Genomic DNA, 16,596 nt, shown 5'->3' with positions numbered 1-16,596 from the left:
AACAGGTATATTGGGGTTGCAAACTGATTATCTACAAGGAGGAACTGAAATGTTAATCAACTTCTGTAGTTATTCCGGTTTGGCAAAAACCGACCTCTGTTTGTATGTATATATATTTTTATTAATTACCGGGTTATTTCCAAATGTCCCCCTGAAAATGGCCAAACTTACAGTCGCCCCCCTGAACTTTTACTAATTCCACTTGTACCCCTGCTTTCCAAACTAAGTACCACTATAGTCCCCGCCGTTAGACAGAGACGTTATGTTATAATGGATCTTAGTTTTTTAACATTGATGGACCATTCTGCCCCTTGATAGGGTAGAATGACAAAAATGCCCCTATTTGAAAAAAAAAATAAAAACCCCCTGCAACTCATCTTCCCCAAATCGATTTGCTTCCAAAAAAAATTGTATCTTTCTGCAAAGGTTGCCTTCATATCTATTTTTTTTATATTTATATCTTAACAATTTGGGAAATTAGTGTTAAGCAAATATTTGAAAATAAGGTGATAAGCAAATTTGGCTTTGTATATAACATATAAAATAGATGGATAGAAAGATGATATGGCTTAGCAAATGACTTACAAAATGTTGTCCTCCTGATTCATGGGAAAAAGAACGCTACATGGTCATGTGGCTCATGCACTCGGACATAAGAGCTCGTAAAAGTACCGCTTTGCCACATAAAATAAAAAATTGTATCTATGTTGATGTCCCTATATACACTTTTATTGACCCCTAAGCTTTTGTATACGTTACACGATTAGGCAACAATCTCTTGCCCATGATTTAATTACTTGCCTCCACAATCTCCTTATTTGAGCTATGCATGTGGACACTAATTTGGACATTTTCAATTATTAAAGTGATAGAATTACCCTTCGGTTTAAGCTGCCAAAGCCTTTCTTTTTTCCAAACATTGGCTTGTCACATTTCCACGTGATTTCTTGGCTGCAAATTCACGAACGCTCTGGTCTGATTTGAAGGAAAGTGAAAAGGAGAGTAAATAACATTAAAACAACCAACTAAAGCAAAAATTCTACATTATTATTAAAAACGAGTTTGGGAAGGTGGCAGGAGCCTCGTGCATTGGGTACATCTTTTTTTATTTTTTTTAGGGGCGTTGTTCTCTGTGCCGTAGCGCAGCTTGTGCCCAGGCACATGGGGGTGGGTGCAATGACCACCTTGCCTCCCTGCACATGCTACCCATGTGCCTGGGTGCAGGCTGTGCTGCAGCCCAGAAAACATTCTCCCTTTTTAGTAGCAGCATTCTACTTAATATTTTTCACATGGCGATCCATCTGACCCTCAAATTGATGCACCAGTTAACCTCACTTTATCTATCAATAAAATTTCAATATTTCATGCATTGAGAAAAAGCAATTCACGCGAATAATTGAAATGTAATTTAGCCACATGATAGGATTTGACAAATGACTAATCTAAGAAAGACTTTAACTATCTATACAACTGGAATTTGCCACATCTTGATCAACATAGCTCAAAAAAAATACTATGATTAAATCATGACTTAAAATACTAAATGAACAATCATGGTGTAAATGAAAGGTTTAGTTTTTCCAAAATATTATGACTGAATTATATTATTTCAATAAGACCTTTTGGAAGGTCTGATATTGGATAAAGCTATATCATCATCTTCCTTTTTTTTTTTCCAGTAATAGCGAATTAGAAATGTTGATTGCTCAACCATGACCTAAACATAACATTTTAACTATGTTAAACATTAAGATTGGATCATATTCTTCCGATCAAAAGATTTTTTAAGCTATTGATGGTCTGAGCTTAAATTAGATTGTACCGTGATATTCGCAACGCTATATGAAAGTCCTGATTAAAATTGAAGGTTTAAAAAAAATGTAATAACCATATATTGAACTATGACCTTCAAGTAGAATCGCTTGATAGATATAGAGCCTTCAGATATTTTGGTCATTTCATCATCTCTTAACATGTAAAAGTAGCTTAAAAAGCATTAGGTACCTTAATGATCAGTAACTAATTGTTTGCATGTACATGCTATATTCTACTTCGAACACCTTTCTAGTCTTTTTCCACAGTAATACATATATGTATACATGATATACTATATGAATATTTAATGTATTATACCCATGTAATAATAGATGAAAGTCCAACCTGCTTAAACTGCCTGAGCAAAAACCATAAACAATAAATCAACTTAGATTATATACCTGAACTGTCAACTCGATCCATGAGATTTTTATTTTGCTTTGCAAATTAAAAACTTTGATGAAATATAACAATTTTACTCAAACAGAAATTTTAACCTTTGGGGAGCTACAATAATAATTACAAAAACTTCAATCTATTTCATGTGCATCAGAAGAAACAGATTACTTACAAGTAACATCCAAATACGCAGCTGGTAGAGGAAGTTTCTAATACTTTCGAAATGTGAGATTTAGACGTCCAGGAAGAAGGTTTGATTCTTCAACTAGAGAACTTGGAGCTGAGTTACGTGTAATACATGGCACCCCATGAAATATATGCCTTGACTCTCCTCCAAATATAAGCACGTCGCCAGATTTGAGAACAACTTTGTGTGCCATATCAGGGTCCCTGCTGTCTCCATACAGAAACTCCGCTGAGTCACCAATGGAGAATGAGACAACAGGTAACCCTAATCTTAAACTCTCGCGAGTTTCATCTCGATCCTGAAATACACGAAAAATCAGAAAATTCTTTAGTGTATCAAATAGCAACTCATAATCATGCAACTGTTATCAATTCATTTGCAATAGGAACCACTACAACATTTTGGGTGAGTGTTTTGAATGAACATAAATGGAAGACATAATTTAAAAGATAGAGTTTTCCACACCAACGGTCTTCAACCTTGACAGAGGGTTCGGATGGTCTCCACAGGGTATTTGGGGAACAGTACAGTGGAATTATCAAACCCCTACTATAGGGGGGCAGGATATTTATGGACATTGGTGTCTGTACTTTTCCTGCACCCATGGCGCAGAAAAACTTTTGAGTATAAAGACATCAATCTATTAACTGATTAACCTTTGAAAGATGAGATTTATGACACTTGCTGATTAACCTTTGAAAGAAGGTTGTGCTTGGCACGTTGGGCTCACTTGCTGAACACTTGGTCACGTGTTCAAGTCCTGGAAACAGGGGTAAGGCTGCGAACATTTGACCCTCCCCAGAACCTGCTAAACGCGGGAGCCTTGTGCACTGGGTATGGCCTTTTTTTATTTATTTATTTGTGACACTGATGCAGATCCAAGTATCTGCAAGAAGAAGAAGCCGCCCTAAGATTAAGGCTGAGTGTTGGAGATGTAGTTTAATTTAATAGTTAGTTTATTTTAGTCTCAGTTTATTTCTGCATTCCATAAGTGTTTTAATTCCTCTCCTCCATGATTTTTAGAGTGAGAGCTTCTTAGATTATAATTAGGATTCAGCCTAGGATTCAAATTCCTATGGTGAATACGTTTTATTCCTATGGCCATATTATAAAATAATAAAATCGTAGGAGGCTACCCCACAGTTCAGATTTCAGAAAAATAAACTTGTTTGCTTGCAGCCATTGTTGTTGCTGTTGCTTTGCTCCTTTGAGAGTGTGCCTTGGGAGTATTATCAAGGTAAAAGGGACTTGTGGATCTCCAATGGACTCCTTGCGTCTTGTAGACCGGGAGGATCTTCTTCTCACCTCCTTGCATCTTGTAGATTGGGAGAAGCTGTCTTCTTTCAAAGGTTGCTGCCATTGAAGATCTGTTCAACAAGTTATTTTACTGTTTTAGCAATCCCCTTCTTCTAATCCTCCAACCTAAGCCTATCGACTTCCATTATCATCCCCTCCATTAATCCAATCAATCCACCTAGGTTATCTAGATTCTGCCCAGCCCAATTCCACCAACCAAATTCAATTAAATTTCAACCACAGCCCTCTCTCACCTCCTCCTCCACTCAACCTTAGTTGCAGGCCCATCCTAAAACCTAAACCCTAATCCTAAAATCAGTCTAGACCTATCCAACCATCCAAATCCCTCCAAATTACAGCCGAACCACCCTACTACTGCCCTTAACACTCAACCTAAAGCCCTAGCCCAAACTCACTCTAAACCCTAAAACTCGTCACTCCCATCTTTCCCAAAACCCTAATTTTCTAAATTCTAATTTCTCACTCAAACTTATCAAAGCTATTTCATTAGATTCCTTAAAACCTGCCTATCATTATCATATAAGATTTAACCCCAGTACCCTAACCCTAACCCTAGAATTTGAGCTAAATCATCAAATCTGCCCAATCGGCTAGCAGGTCCTGGTTTGCTTGGCTCCTAGTAGGTCTCCTACCTATCTAGAACTACATTAGACACTAGTCAACTAGAACACTATAACTTCCAAAGAGACTTGTAAACTGTCTTTAAAAACCAGTTCTCTCCATTTCTTATGTTTTCGATATTCCAACATATAACAAGAGCGAGGTGCTACACTTGTTTGGATATAATTAAAAATATTTCAAAAGCACTTGTTTGGATATTATTCAAAATATTTGGGACTTGGAATTGGACTTGGATTAATACCCCATTTGACTCAAGCTTTAGATTAAACCCAGAGAAATACAATTGTGGGCAGAAGAGTCAACATGACTATAAATTGTGCATATACCAGAGAATTCCTAAAGCAAGCAGTCAAGATGGAACCATTGAAATCAGAATTCATCTTGGTAGCCTGGTATACAAGTTGCAGTCGGGTTCAACATGAAATCCAGAATCTACAAAACCTTGAGATTAAAACCCCCTTTTAATCTATAATCCACATGATATTTTCATGTCCATTCATATTTGTTAAACCGGACCGATCATTAAACTAACAAGTGGACTGGTTCGGGTTCTATCAGGTTCTGATCAGTTAAACTGTGGTTTAAAAAAGAATAAAAACATAATAATAATTTTGGGATAAGTCAAAACAGAAATAAATTATAAATAAATGAAGCTAGTTGCATCAAGAATTGGAGTTTAAATGCTTATCAATTTTTTTACGGGATGATTCTGTTTCTGTATAACATTGTGTATATTTTCAGATCAAAGTGGAAAAGTTGGCAGTTTTATACGGTTCAAATGCAGGACGGCTCCGGTTATAAAAATGATGTGTCCATTCTCCTTGATAACAAACAAGTATTACTATTAGTTTCTGACAGACAAAATGGATGAGTTAGAAAAGAAAACTCCTAAAGCCCAGTGGCTCTTAAGCCTATGGACACCATCACTATAAGTTAAGGCCCTAATGCCGGATGGGATTTAAAATCATAAGCGGTTATATTAGATTATTTAAGAAATCAACAAGGACAGTTTTATAGAGCTAGGTAGGGTAAACAGGTTAGACAAAGAGTAATCACCAATGGTTTGTAAAGATGCAAAAAAGTAAAGGAGTATTCAAAGCAACCAAGAGCCCATATCCAAGGTTAAATCTGACCTGAGAGGTAGCAAGAAGAAACTCCATTAAATTATCATAATCAATGACACAAGCAATTCTACCTCTTAAATTCATAGAGGGCACATATGCAAATCTGACATCTGCCTAGCCAACATAACATGGTTCTTATTCCCTGATGCAGTAGAATTATCGTGTCTGGACACCGGCATGACCCGATCTGAAAACCCAGACCCAGGCAAACCGGACCCACACCAGGCTTTTGATATTGTGAATTTGCAATCTTTTATTTATTTTATTCTGTTTTATTTTGGTAGGAGTAGAATACGTAAGAGCGTCTAATTTTTTAGTTTCCTTGTTTAAGTCTACTTCATGTCTCGTGCCTCTTCCATTCACTTTTAAACTTGGAGGATTAGCATCACTGTCACTGGGTGACCCTACCTGCAAATCCCCCAGCACGATAACCAATTGCAGTTGAGAGTTTTGAACTGAAACTCTGGTCTGCTCTCTTCCATACAACCAGGACCTAGCTGCAGAAAATATTCTGATTCTTCCATTTGATCTTTGGGCCCCATGCTGGTTGTTCTCAAGAAACCTAAATGTTGCAGATCTTTGCCTAAAATTTCAAAGCTTAAGGGGACCTTCGGCCTTACCGCTGGACAATTTCGATTGTGAGGTTAAAGACAAACTATATGTTGTTATTTACACATAAGTACAACTATTGTTTATTTAAACAATACCCTTGTTTTCTGATTTTATCACCACTCTAATATTCCAATTTCTGAATAGAACATTCTCTTGAAATTTAATTCTCGGTTTGTCCCTGCTCCTGTTAACTTAACAAAAGTGACCAATTTTTTCACTAGACCCTTAATTTGAATTTTTTACTATTCTTGTGGCCCATAGCAAATCCAAAGCAATGTTTTTGACCAGAGATGATATCAATTTGTATCAGAACCAAAATTCCTGTTCTATACCCTACGCCATGGTGGCCAATAGTGAGGTTATCCAGCAGTTCAACTTCCATAAGGCGGTAAACCGTGCAGACATTACTCGTCTCACGTTGCACCAACACCACCGTCGCAACATTTTGCACCACTACCATGGGGCTGGTTGAACTTCTGACGATGCTCCATACGGAGGTGAAAGTGTAGTCAAATTGAATGTCCACGATTTCTATGGGGATAATAATCTAGAGCAATACCTTAAGTGGATTCATAGCCTAGAGACATTCTTCTGATGGTACAGGTTGACAAAGGTTTGAAAGCTTTTATTGCTTGAAGTAAAACTAAAGGGTACGGCTCGAGTCTGTTGGATCAAGTTCCAGCAACAGAATTGGACTCAAGGCATCGGGTTTGTCAACACTTAAGCTGAAATAAGAGGCCATGAACAGGCGATCTTTGGCGACCAACCACAAGCAAAGTATGCACCTCCAGTTTGCACAACTGAGGCTAGACAGTATGACCGTTGAGGAATGTCGCAAATTTTACTACTTAGCCACTATATGTCTAATTTTGAGTGGGACGAAGAGGTGTTAGTAGCACAATTTTGAAACGACTTGCACCGTCACAGTGATTTTGATAGCATTCGCGCATACCAAATAAGGTTTGACCAGAACATAAATCCTTCAATATAAATCAAATTTATGCAATCTTCGATTTGTTGGAAAGCTGGTTTTGTGCTCTACGGCTCTACCTAATACAAAAAGTCTCATGTAAAAATAAAATCATTTGACCAGTAAAACTTATTAGAGAACAATAACATTTCTCTAAATCAAGACCAGTTTAAACCAAATGTATGTTTTGATTGAAGGATCATTTCAATCAAGGACAATGATCATTTCAAAGAACAGTATAAACCAAATGTATGTGTTGATTGTTTCAAACTTTCAATAGCTTCCTATTAGCTATATGGCCACGGTATTCTGGTCCTCTTTCTTTTGTTATTTTATTTATTTTGTACATGTGGTTTAGTCCCACATTGCTAATGTACAATTGTTTCATTCTTCATTATGATTATAAATAAAGATGTGCTTGGGATGACTAAATCATCCAAGCATTCATTCTCTAATCCTATTCTGTTAACATGGTATCAGAGCAGAATTCGAATTAGGGACTCCCCCTTCTCTTCCTTTCTCGATTTCAGCCTTCTCCCCTCTCATTCGCAAGTTTTTTTCTTCTCCTTTCCCCTTGTTCTTCATTCACCCCTATTAGGGCAGCACTGATGAGGTGATCAATAGATCCAATGGCTGCCCTCCATTACCTCATTCTATGATCAAGTTATTTGATCGATAGGGACAATTTCAGCTCCAGTTGTTGCTTGCGATATTTGAAGATTCTGTTTTTTATGGACTGCTCTCACTCCCTTCCAAGGAAGCAATCTACATCATTGAAGACTCAAGAACTGCAGCAGTATTTACTATTCTGGATTAGTTCCTATCTCCACCAAGTTTGAAGACATCCTAGATCGATTATTCTTCCACCAAATCAGGGTTTTTTTCAAAACCCTGAGCATTATCGATCTAGGGTTTGCAGGTTCTTGTTGCGGCTGATATTTGGCAGAGTGATTCAGCATTACTAGAGCACCACTTGATCCTAGTTTCAGCTCCATCTGCTGAGATTTTGCTCTTCTTCTTCCCTACATCGATCACATCAATTTCAGGGTTTTTTCCAAAACCCTGTAAAAATCGATCTAAGGGATTTACTTGGCTACTGTTGCTGAATTTTGGAGATCATTGTTCTACCACTACTAGCAGGCTCTCCTCCATTTTTCAGCCCTTAACTTGGAGGATTTCTTGGGTTTTTCTTCACAACAGCCCCCTTCTGCGATTTGGGCTTCTCTACTGTCTTCATGGGTGACTCTGTAGATTCAACTGCTACTTCTGTTGGTGATGGAACCAATAAGCCAGATTATCACACTTTTCTCCAAATCCAATCAAGTTGGATGGCAGTAATTATTTGCTTTGGTCTAGGACTGCATCCTTTGCCATTGCTGGCCGTGGCCTTACGGGTCATATTAGGGGGTCTACTATTATGCCCACTGAGGTTAGAGCTGCTCAAGACAAGTGGCTTCCCAACAATGGCGTTCTTATGTCCTACCTAATTGGTTCTATGACTACAGATCTACAGCACAATTTTCTTCTCCTTGACACAGCCTCGGAAATTTGGGCTGCTTGCAAGGAAACTTACGGACAGCTTGGCAATGATGCCCAGGTTTATGAACTCAGGAAGAAGGTCCTTCACACTACTCAGGGGGAGTTGACAGTCTCCAAGTACTATGCTACTTTGCGCAGCCTTTGGCAGCAACTGGACCACTTTACTGACTTTCACCCAAGTACAGCTGTTGATATTAGTTCTTACAAACAACATATGGACAAGATCAGAGTCTATGATTTTTTGGCAGGTTTGAATGTCGAGTATGATCAGATTCGGGTTCAGGTGTTGGGTCATAAGCCATTTCCCACACTTGAACAGTCCTATGCCCTGGTCTCCTCTGAAGAAAACCGTAGGGCTGCCATGTTGCACCCTCCTATTACTGACAGATCGGCACTCTAGGCTGCTGCCCCTGCCACTCCTGCACCTAGTGGCACTGCTTCTCTTGGTGATTCTACTATTGGCTCTGTTGTTTGTGAGTACTGTCACAAACCTTACCACACCAAGGAGAAGTGCTGGAAACTTTATGGAAAACCGGCTGACTTTGAAGCTAAAAGGGCTGCCAAGACCAAGACAAAGACTAAGACCAAGGCCCATCAGACTGAGACTGTTACTGCGGCCCCTGCTAGTGACCCTGGTCTATCCCAGGATGATCTACAGGCACTCCTTCGTATGCTGAGGTCTTTCGCTGCTGCTGCCTCTACTACATCAGCTACTGCCAATTCTTCTGCTACTTCAGGTTCCCACTTTGCCTGGTCAGGTATTCCATTTAGGGGTCATTGTGCTTCTGTAGCTTCACATTCTTGGATCATAGATTCTGGGGCTATAGATCATATGACCGGTTCCTCTGGTTTGTTTCATAGATATTCTCCTACTTCTGGGAAAGACAAGGTCAAGGTAACTGATGGTTCCCTTTCTTCTATATCTGGAAAAGGAATCATCAACTGCACTTCCTCTCTTCCATTAACTTCTGTTTTGCATATTCCTAATTTTACTACTAACCTTCTTTCCATTAGTAGTATTACTCGTGATCTTAACTGCAAAGTCACTTTCTTTCCTTCTCATCGTGTGTTTCAGGATCTGGACTCTGGGAAGACGATTGGATTGGGTAAAGTGCACGGTGGGCTGTACCTGCTTGATGATGGTCGCTTCTCTCCACCACCATTGCCTTCTCCACTACACTAGAACTCCATGGTCTCTTCTGAACTCTACCAATGGCACTCTAGGTTAGGTCACCCCCCTTTAGGAATTTTAGCACATTTATTTCCTAGTTTGGTCACCCTTCGTACTAAGGATAACTTTTTTTGTGAGGCGTGTGTTCTGGCCAAACTGACACGTTCAAATTATCCTATTTTAAATAAAAGGTGTTCTTCTTGCTTTCAATTAGTACACTCTGATGTTTAGGGCCCTAATCGTAAACCCTCTATTTCTAGTCATCGGTGGCTTGTCTCTTTCATTGATTGTCATTCTAGGCACACATGGGTGTATCTTTTGCACATAAAAAATCAGGTTTTTTCATGTTTTCAGCACTTTCATAAAATGGTCCAAACTCAGTTCCAGGCTACTCTCAAAATATTGAGAAGTGATAATGGGACAGAGTATAAAGAATCACAATTTCAAAAATATTTGGCTGACCATGGAATCATTCATCAAACTAGTTGTGTTAATACCCCTGCCTAGAATGGTGTGGCAGAAAGGAAAAACCGCCACTTGTTAGAAATGGCCAGAGCTTTGATGTTTGCGAAAAATGTCCCATCTCAATATTGGGGGGATGCGGTTCTTACGGCGGTCTATCTCATCAATAGGCTGCCCTCTAGGGTACTTAACTCCCGTAGCCGCTCTGATATTTTGATTGGTAATTCCTCCTTTATTGTGCCTCCCAAGGTGTTTGGTTGTGTGTGTTATGCTAGAGATACCAAATCTCCAGGCAAACTTGAACCTCGGAGGCTCCGTTGTATTTTCTTGGGTTATTCTCCAACCCAAAAAGGCTATAAATGCTACCATCCCCCTTCCCGCCGTACCATAGTTAGTATGGATGTTATTTTCCATGAGTCTCTTTCTTATTATTCTTCGCCACCTCTTCAGGGGGAGAGTGATGGTGAAGATGTGGCTTTCGAAATTCCTTTACCTGAGGTGCCTCTGGCTGCTGCCCAGCCATCTTTACCACCCTCGGCTGCTGTCCAGCCCCCTTTACCACCCACGGCTGCTGCCTAGCCCTTTTTGGATGCTTCCCATCCAACTTTGGATGCTGCCCATCCTACTTTGGAGACTGCCCAACAACCTCTGGCTGTTCCTCCCTCACCAAATGGGAATCCTTTACAGGGGGAGACCATAGAAAATAGTGTTGTTAATATTTCTATTCAGGGGGAGCTGACTCCAGTCCAGAGAACTATTGGTAATTTCAGAAGAGAATTGACAACTCCAACATGATCACCTATACAAGGGGCAGATCCACCAGAGGGCAATTGCATCCCACTGTAGCATTAGTACCCATCCAATTGCCGGCTCCAGACACAGATCCTACATCTCCTGGTAATCCATCTCCTTCCGACCTACCTATTGCACTTCGCAAAGGTACTAGGACTTGCACTTTACATCCCATATCTCATTTTGTTTCTTATAACTCTCTTTCTCCCTCTTTTCGTGCATTTGTATCTTCTCTTTCCTCTATCTCGATTCCTAGAAATTGGCAGGAAGCATCTACAGATGGAAAGTGGAAGGCAGCAATGTTGGAAGAACTGAGAGCACTACACAAAAATAATACGTGGGATCTTATGGCTCTTCCTCCAGGGAAAAAACCAGTGGGATGTAGATGGATCTTCGTGGTTAAACAAAAAGCTGATGGCTCGGTGGATAGGTATAAGGCATGTCTGGTTGCAAAGGGGTTCACTCAGACATATGGAGTCGACTATCAGGAGACCTTTGCACCAGTGGCAAAGCTCAACACCGTCAGGGTGTCATTATCTTGTGCTGTGAATCTTGGGTGGGATCTTCAGCAGTTACATGTAAAAAATGCCTTCCTCCATGGAGAGCTTGAGGAGGAGGTATATATGGACATTCCATCAGGTTTTTCTGATTACAGGACTAAAGGCAAGGTTTGTAAATTGAAGCGTGCCCTTTATGGTTTGAAGCAGTCACCTAGGGCCTGGTTTGGCAGATTTCATAAGGCTATGATTTCAGCAGGTTACAAGTAGAGCAATGCTGATCACACTTTGTTTATCAGATGACTTGGTAACAAGGTTACTCTTCTCATAGTCTATGTGGATGATATTGTGGTCACGGGTAATGATGATGTTGCAATCAGGGATTTGAAAATTCTTCTTGGCCGTGAGTTTGAGGTCAAAGATCTTGGTCCCCTAAAATATTTTCTAGGGATAGATGTTGCTTGATCTTCAAAGGGCATCTTTGTTTCTCAAAGAAAATATGTCCTTGATCTATTGACTGAGACAAGGCTACTTGGCTGTCATCCTTCAGATACTCCTACGGAAGCTACTACAAAACTTAGGGAGAAAGAGGGTGCGCCTGTTGACAAGGGTACTTATCAGCGGTTAGTGGGCAAACTAATCTACCTTTCTCACACACGCCCGACATTGCGATTCTTTGTAAGTTTGGTGAGTCGATTCATGCATGATCCCTATTCCTCTCATATGGATGCAGTCCATCGTATTTTGAGGTATTTGAAGTCTGCTCCGGGAAAGGGAATCCTTCTATCTCCCAATGGTCACTTGAAGATTGAAGCCTATACTGATGCCGATTGGGCTGGTTCTCCTGACAGGAAATCTATCTCTGGCTCTTGTTCCTTTGTGGTAGGAACCTTGTCACATGGCGTAGCAAAGCGAATGTTGTGGCGGTCTAGTCTTTGAGCCGAGTTCCGCGCAATGGCACAGGGAATTTGTGAACTTCTGTGGCTTAGAGGATTATTGCAGGATATTGGTGGTGTTGTCCATCTTCCTATGATGCTTTATTGTCACAATAAAGCCGCCATTAGCATTGCTCATAACCCTGTCCAGCATGTTCGTACTAAACACGTGGAGATTGACAGTCATTTCATCAAGGAGAAGCTTGAAGCCGGCCTCATTTGTGTTCCCTTTGTGAAGTCCACTGATCAACTGGCTGATGTGTTCACTAAGGGGCTGAGTAGCAAGCTGTTTCATCCTATCTTAGTCAAGTTGGGCATGCATGATATATATGCACCAACTTGAGGGGGAGTGTTAGCTATATGGCCAGAATACCGTGGGGGTATTCTGGTCCTCTTTCTTTTGTTATTTGATTTATTTCGTACATGTGGTTTAGTCCCACATTGCTAATGTACAATTGTTTCATTCTTCATTATGATTATAAATAAAGATGTGCTTAGGATGACTAAATCATCCAAGCATTCATTCTCTAATCCTATTCTGTTAACACTTCCTTCTTCAGTTCTATTGTCTTCTAGTTCTATGATGATTTTAATGTTGATTTTTTATGACTTCATGTGACTTAATGTTGATTTTTTATGACTTGATGCGACTTAATGTTGATTTTTGATGGTATAAGGTATATATTGTAACATACTAAATAATGTTAGAAAAGAGGGGAAATAAAACATAACACTTGGGCGCCTAAGCGCTTAGACACCCCTCCACCGCCATGGGCCGCATTGCATCCTTGACAACTATGTAGCAGATCATGTAGAGGAAAGTTTGAAGAAGTCTTATAGATGGAGGAGCTTCTAAGAAACAAAAACAACAACTCAGCCTTATCCCTACTAAATGTGGTCGGCTACATTGATCCTAACAAAGATTAGATAAAAGATGAAGGAAAAGAACAAAAGCAACAACCAAATCAGTCTTAAATTCAGTAATCGGGGTAACCAACACAAATCCTTTCCCTCCAATCCGCTCTGTTCACCACTTCTACTAGGATCATTTTAGGCCTGCCCCTAGCTCTTTTAACACTTTCAATCATAATCGAGTAATTCTTCAGAACTGGGGAATCCAAAGGCCTCCGTTGAATATGGCCATGCCACCTCAGCCGACTTTCTCGTAGCTTATCTTGAATCGGGGCTACTCCTAAGCCAACGCTAATAATATCATTCCTTATTTTAGCCTGCCAGGTTTTGCCACTCATACATCTTAGCATCCTCATTTCTGCTACACTTAGCTTATCTATATGGCTAATGTAATCCTAAATGGGGGATAAAGCCAACTAGAACCAGAACCACGATTTACTAGGGTTTAATGGATTGGCTAAGGTGGAATTAGATAAATAGTGAAGTTAGGGTTAGGGTTTGAGAAGGAGATCAATGTAGGGATCTAGGGTTTATAATGAGTATTATGGCAAGGGGCTTGGATCGAGTTTCCCAAACAGTGAGGGGGAGATTCGGTCCAAGTTTGGGCTGCTTCTAATGGTGGAATCAGGCTGGGCAGGTTTCAGGTTATGGAAGTGATGTTTGGAGATGGAGGGATATTAGGGTTTGGCTTAGAGGGTTAGGAACAGAAGGGTTTGGGGATGGAGATTTACTTACTGGTTATTGGATGGATCCTTGAACTGGTAGCAGATTTGGATAACTGAGCCATAAACCTTCAAACAATCAGCCAGTAGCAAACTTGAACAAATCTGAATGCACACAAATGAGAGAGGCAGTGAACTCGTGAAGGCTATCTCGGCCTCACCTTCACAACCTATCTCGGGACAGTGGAATGCAACAAAGCAAATTTCTTATTCATTAAATCGTGGGGGGCTCAATGGAGCTCTTACATTATATAGCCTTCAAGGCTGGACATAAAATATAAATCCTAACTAGGACTAGGACTCAAAATAGGAATAGGAATGCCAACTAGGACTAGGACTTCTAATTAGGATTCAGATTTGAACTAGGAATCCTAATTAGAATTACAACTCAATAAAGAATAAAACATAATAAAAACAAATAAAACAAATACTAATCTAAATCCCCACGACTGTTGTTGGTGTAGGAAAGAATCCCTACACCTACCCGATGTCTAATTATGCTGGTGTAGGGAAGAATCCCTACACCTGCGGCTGGTTTTAGACAGCCAGTTTACATCAACTCCCCCCTTCTCAAAACATTCGTCTCCGACGAATGGATGAAAGACATGTAGCACTCGTAGAGATCAGGATCAAGGCGCCTGAAGTCGTTGACGTGAATCCAGGTACTGCCACTATCAGGGCGATCCTTCCATTTAACAAGGAAAGAGTAATAGTCGCGACCACCCCGTATAGTAGTAAACTTGTTATCAAGCACATTCTCAATGACATCAGCAGTAGTAGTAAACTGTGGGAGGCGGAGAGCATGTGCAATATCACCGTCGTCCGAATGGTGGCCGACATAAAGAGTGAGATCGGCCACGTTGAACACATTGTTAATCTTCATAGACAGAGGAAGCTCGAGCATATAGGCATTGGTCCCAATGCGTTGTTGCACCTTGAAAGGACCCATTTTGCGAAGGTGGAGCTTATGATTGGCTCCAGGAGGAAGTCGCTCAAGAGAAATACGAACCATCACCAAATCACCAGGTTGGAATTCCACGTATCGGCAATGACGATCAGCTGCTGCCTTGTAACCTTCATTGTTAATAGCAATGCGTCGGCAAACGTCGGTATGGACCTCGATGATGTGGCGGAGGAACTCATCAGCGTCCACACTAACACGAACATGAGGAGGAAGAGGAAGCAAGTCCACGGGGCGCTTGGGTTGCAGACCCAAAACAATCTCAAATGGAGTACGGCCAGTGGTCCGATTGACAGAACTATTGTACGCGAACTCGGCAATATCAAGGACAAAAGGCCAATCTTGCGCATGATCACGAACAAGACATCGGAGGAGATTGCCTAAACTGCGATTAACCACTTAAGTCTGCCCATCTGTCTGAGGATGAAAGGCGGTGGAGAACTTCAGCTTGGTATTGGTCTTCATCCACAAGGTCTTCCAAAAATAGCTAGTGAATTTGACATCACGAAAAAAAACAATAGACTCGGGTAGCACATGAATACGTACTACCTCTTTGAAGAAGAGCTAGGCGATGTGACTGGCATCAAATGTCTTCCGACAAGGAATGAAATGAGCCATTTTCGAAAACCTGTCCACCACCACAAATATAGAGTCATGACGCTCCCGTGTAGATGGGAGACCGAGAACGAAATCCATGCTGATATGTAACGAGGTGCATGAGGCCTTTGGAAGAGGTGTGTGAGGCCCGTGTTTTGCTTATCACCCTTGGCAAGTGACAATCTCGACAACGCTGAATCACCTGTTGGACGTCACGCTGAAGATGTGGCCAATAATACAAATCAGCAACTGCAGCATATGTCTTGCTAATGCCAAAATGCCCTCCCGTGCCACCGCCATGTAGTTCCCTAATGAGGTGCTGCCGAAGGGATGTGTTAGGGATACATAGGCGTGTCCCAAAGAAGAGATATCCATCACGTAGGGAGTATTTGGCCAATGTAGTATGAATGGGGGAAAAATCAACATCAGCCGTGTACTCATCTCTGATATGTTCGATGCCTGTGTTGTGAGTAGAAGAGGTGGATAGGGTGAGAACTTTCCGACTTAGCGCATCAGCGACCTGGTTCTCTTTGCCTGCCTTGTACTTCAGAACGAAATGAAACTCCTGGAGAAAGGCGATCCATTTAGCATGGTGGTTGCTTATGGATCGCTGAGAATGGAGATACTTAAGGGCCTCATGGTCAGAGTATAGAATAAATTCTTTGCCCACAAGGTAGTGTCTCCAATGCTTTATAATCTGGATCACTACATAAAGCTCCAAATCATAGGTAGAATAACGCCGCTTAGCATCGTTGAGTTTCTCACTATAGAAGGCAATGGGATGATTTGATTGCATGAGAACTCCTCCAATCCCAACATGGGATGCATCTGTAGCCACCTCAAATATGACATCAAAGTTTGGGAGCCGTAGAACAGGTGCCTCGGTCATCTTTTGATTGATCAAGGAAAATGCTTTGGTAGCAGCCGGTGTCCACTGGAATTTTCCCTTACTTTCTCTCATGC

The 16,596-nt window shown here is 40.8% G+C and overlaps 1 protein-coding gene across 1 annotated transcript in view; it reads right to left on the bottom strand.

Annotated features, from left to right (window-relative positions):
• Positions 1 to 2,108: 2,108 nt before the first annotated feature.
• The window catches only part of LOC122651465 (alpha-ketoglutarate-dependent dioxygenase abh1-like), a 109,434-nt gene continuing 94,946 nt past the window's right edge, over positions 2,109 to 16,596 (bottom strand). The window contains exon 3 of the mRNA XM_043844860.1: positions 2,109 to 2,699. Within this exon, the coding sequence (XP_043700795.1) occupies positions 2,424 to 2,699 (276 nt within the window). The 3' untranslated portion in view covers positions 2,109 to 2,423. The remainder of the gene's footprint in view (positions 2,700 to 16,596) is intronic.

This window comes from Telopea speciosissima, chromosome 2 (genome assembly GCF_018873765.1).
Source record: "Telopea speciosissima isolate NSW1024214 ecotype Mountain lineage chromosome 2, Tspe_v1, whole genome shotgun sequence".
Taxonomy (NCBI): Eukaryota; Viridiplantae; Streptophyta; class Magnoliopsida; order Proteales; family Proteaceae; genus Telopea; species Telopea speciosissima.
The sequence above is the reverse complement of the archived record's forward strand: the minus strand, read 5'-3'. Positions and strand labels throughout refer to the sequence as shown.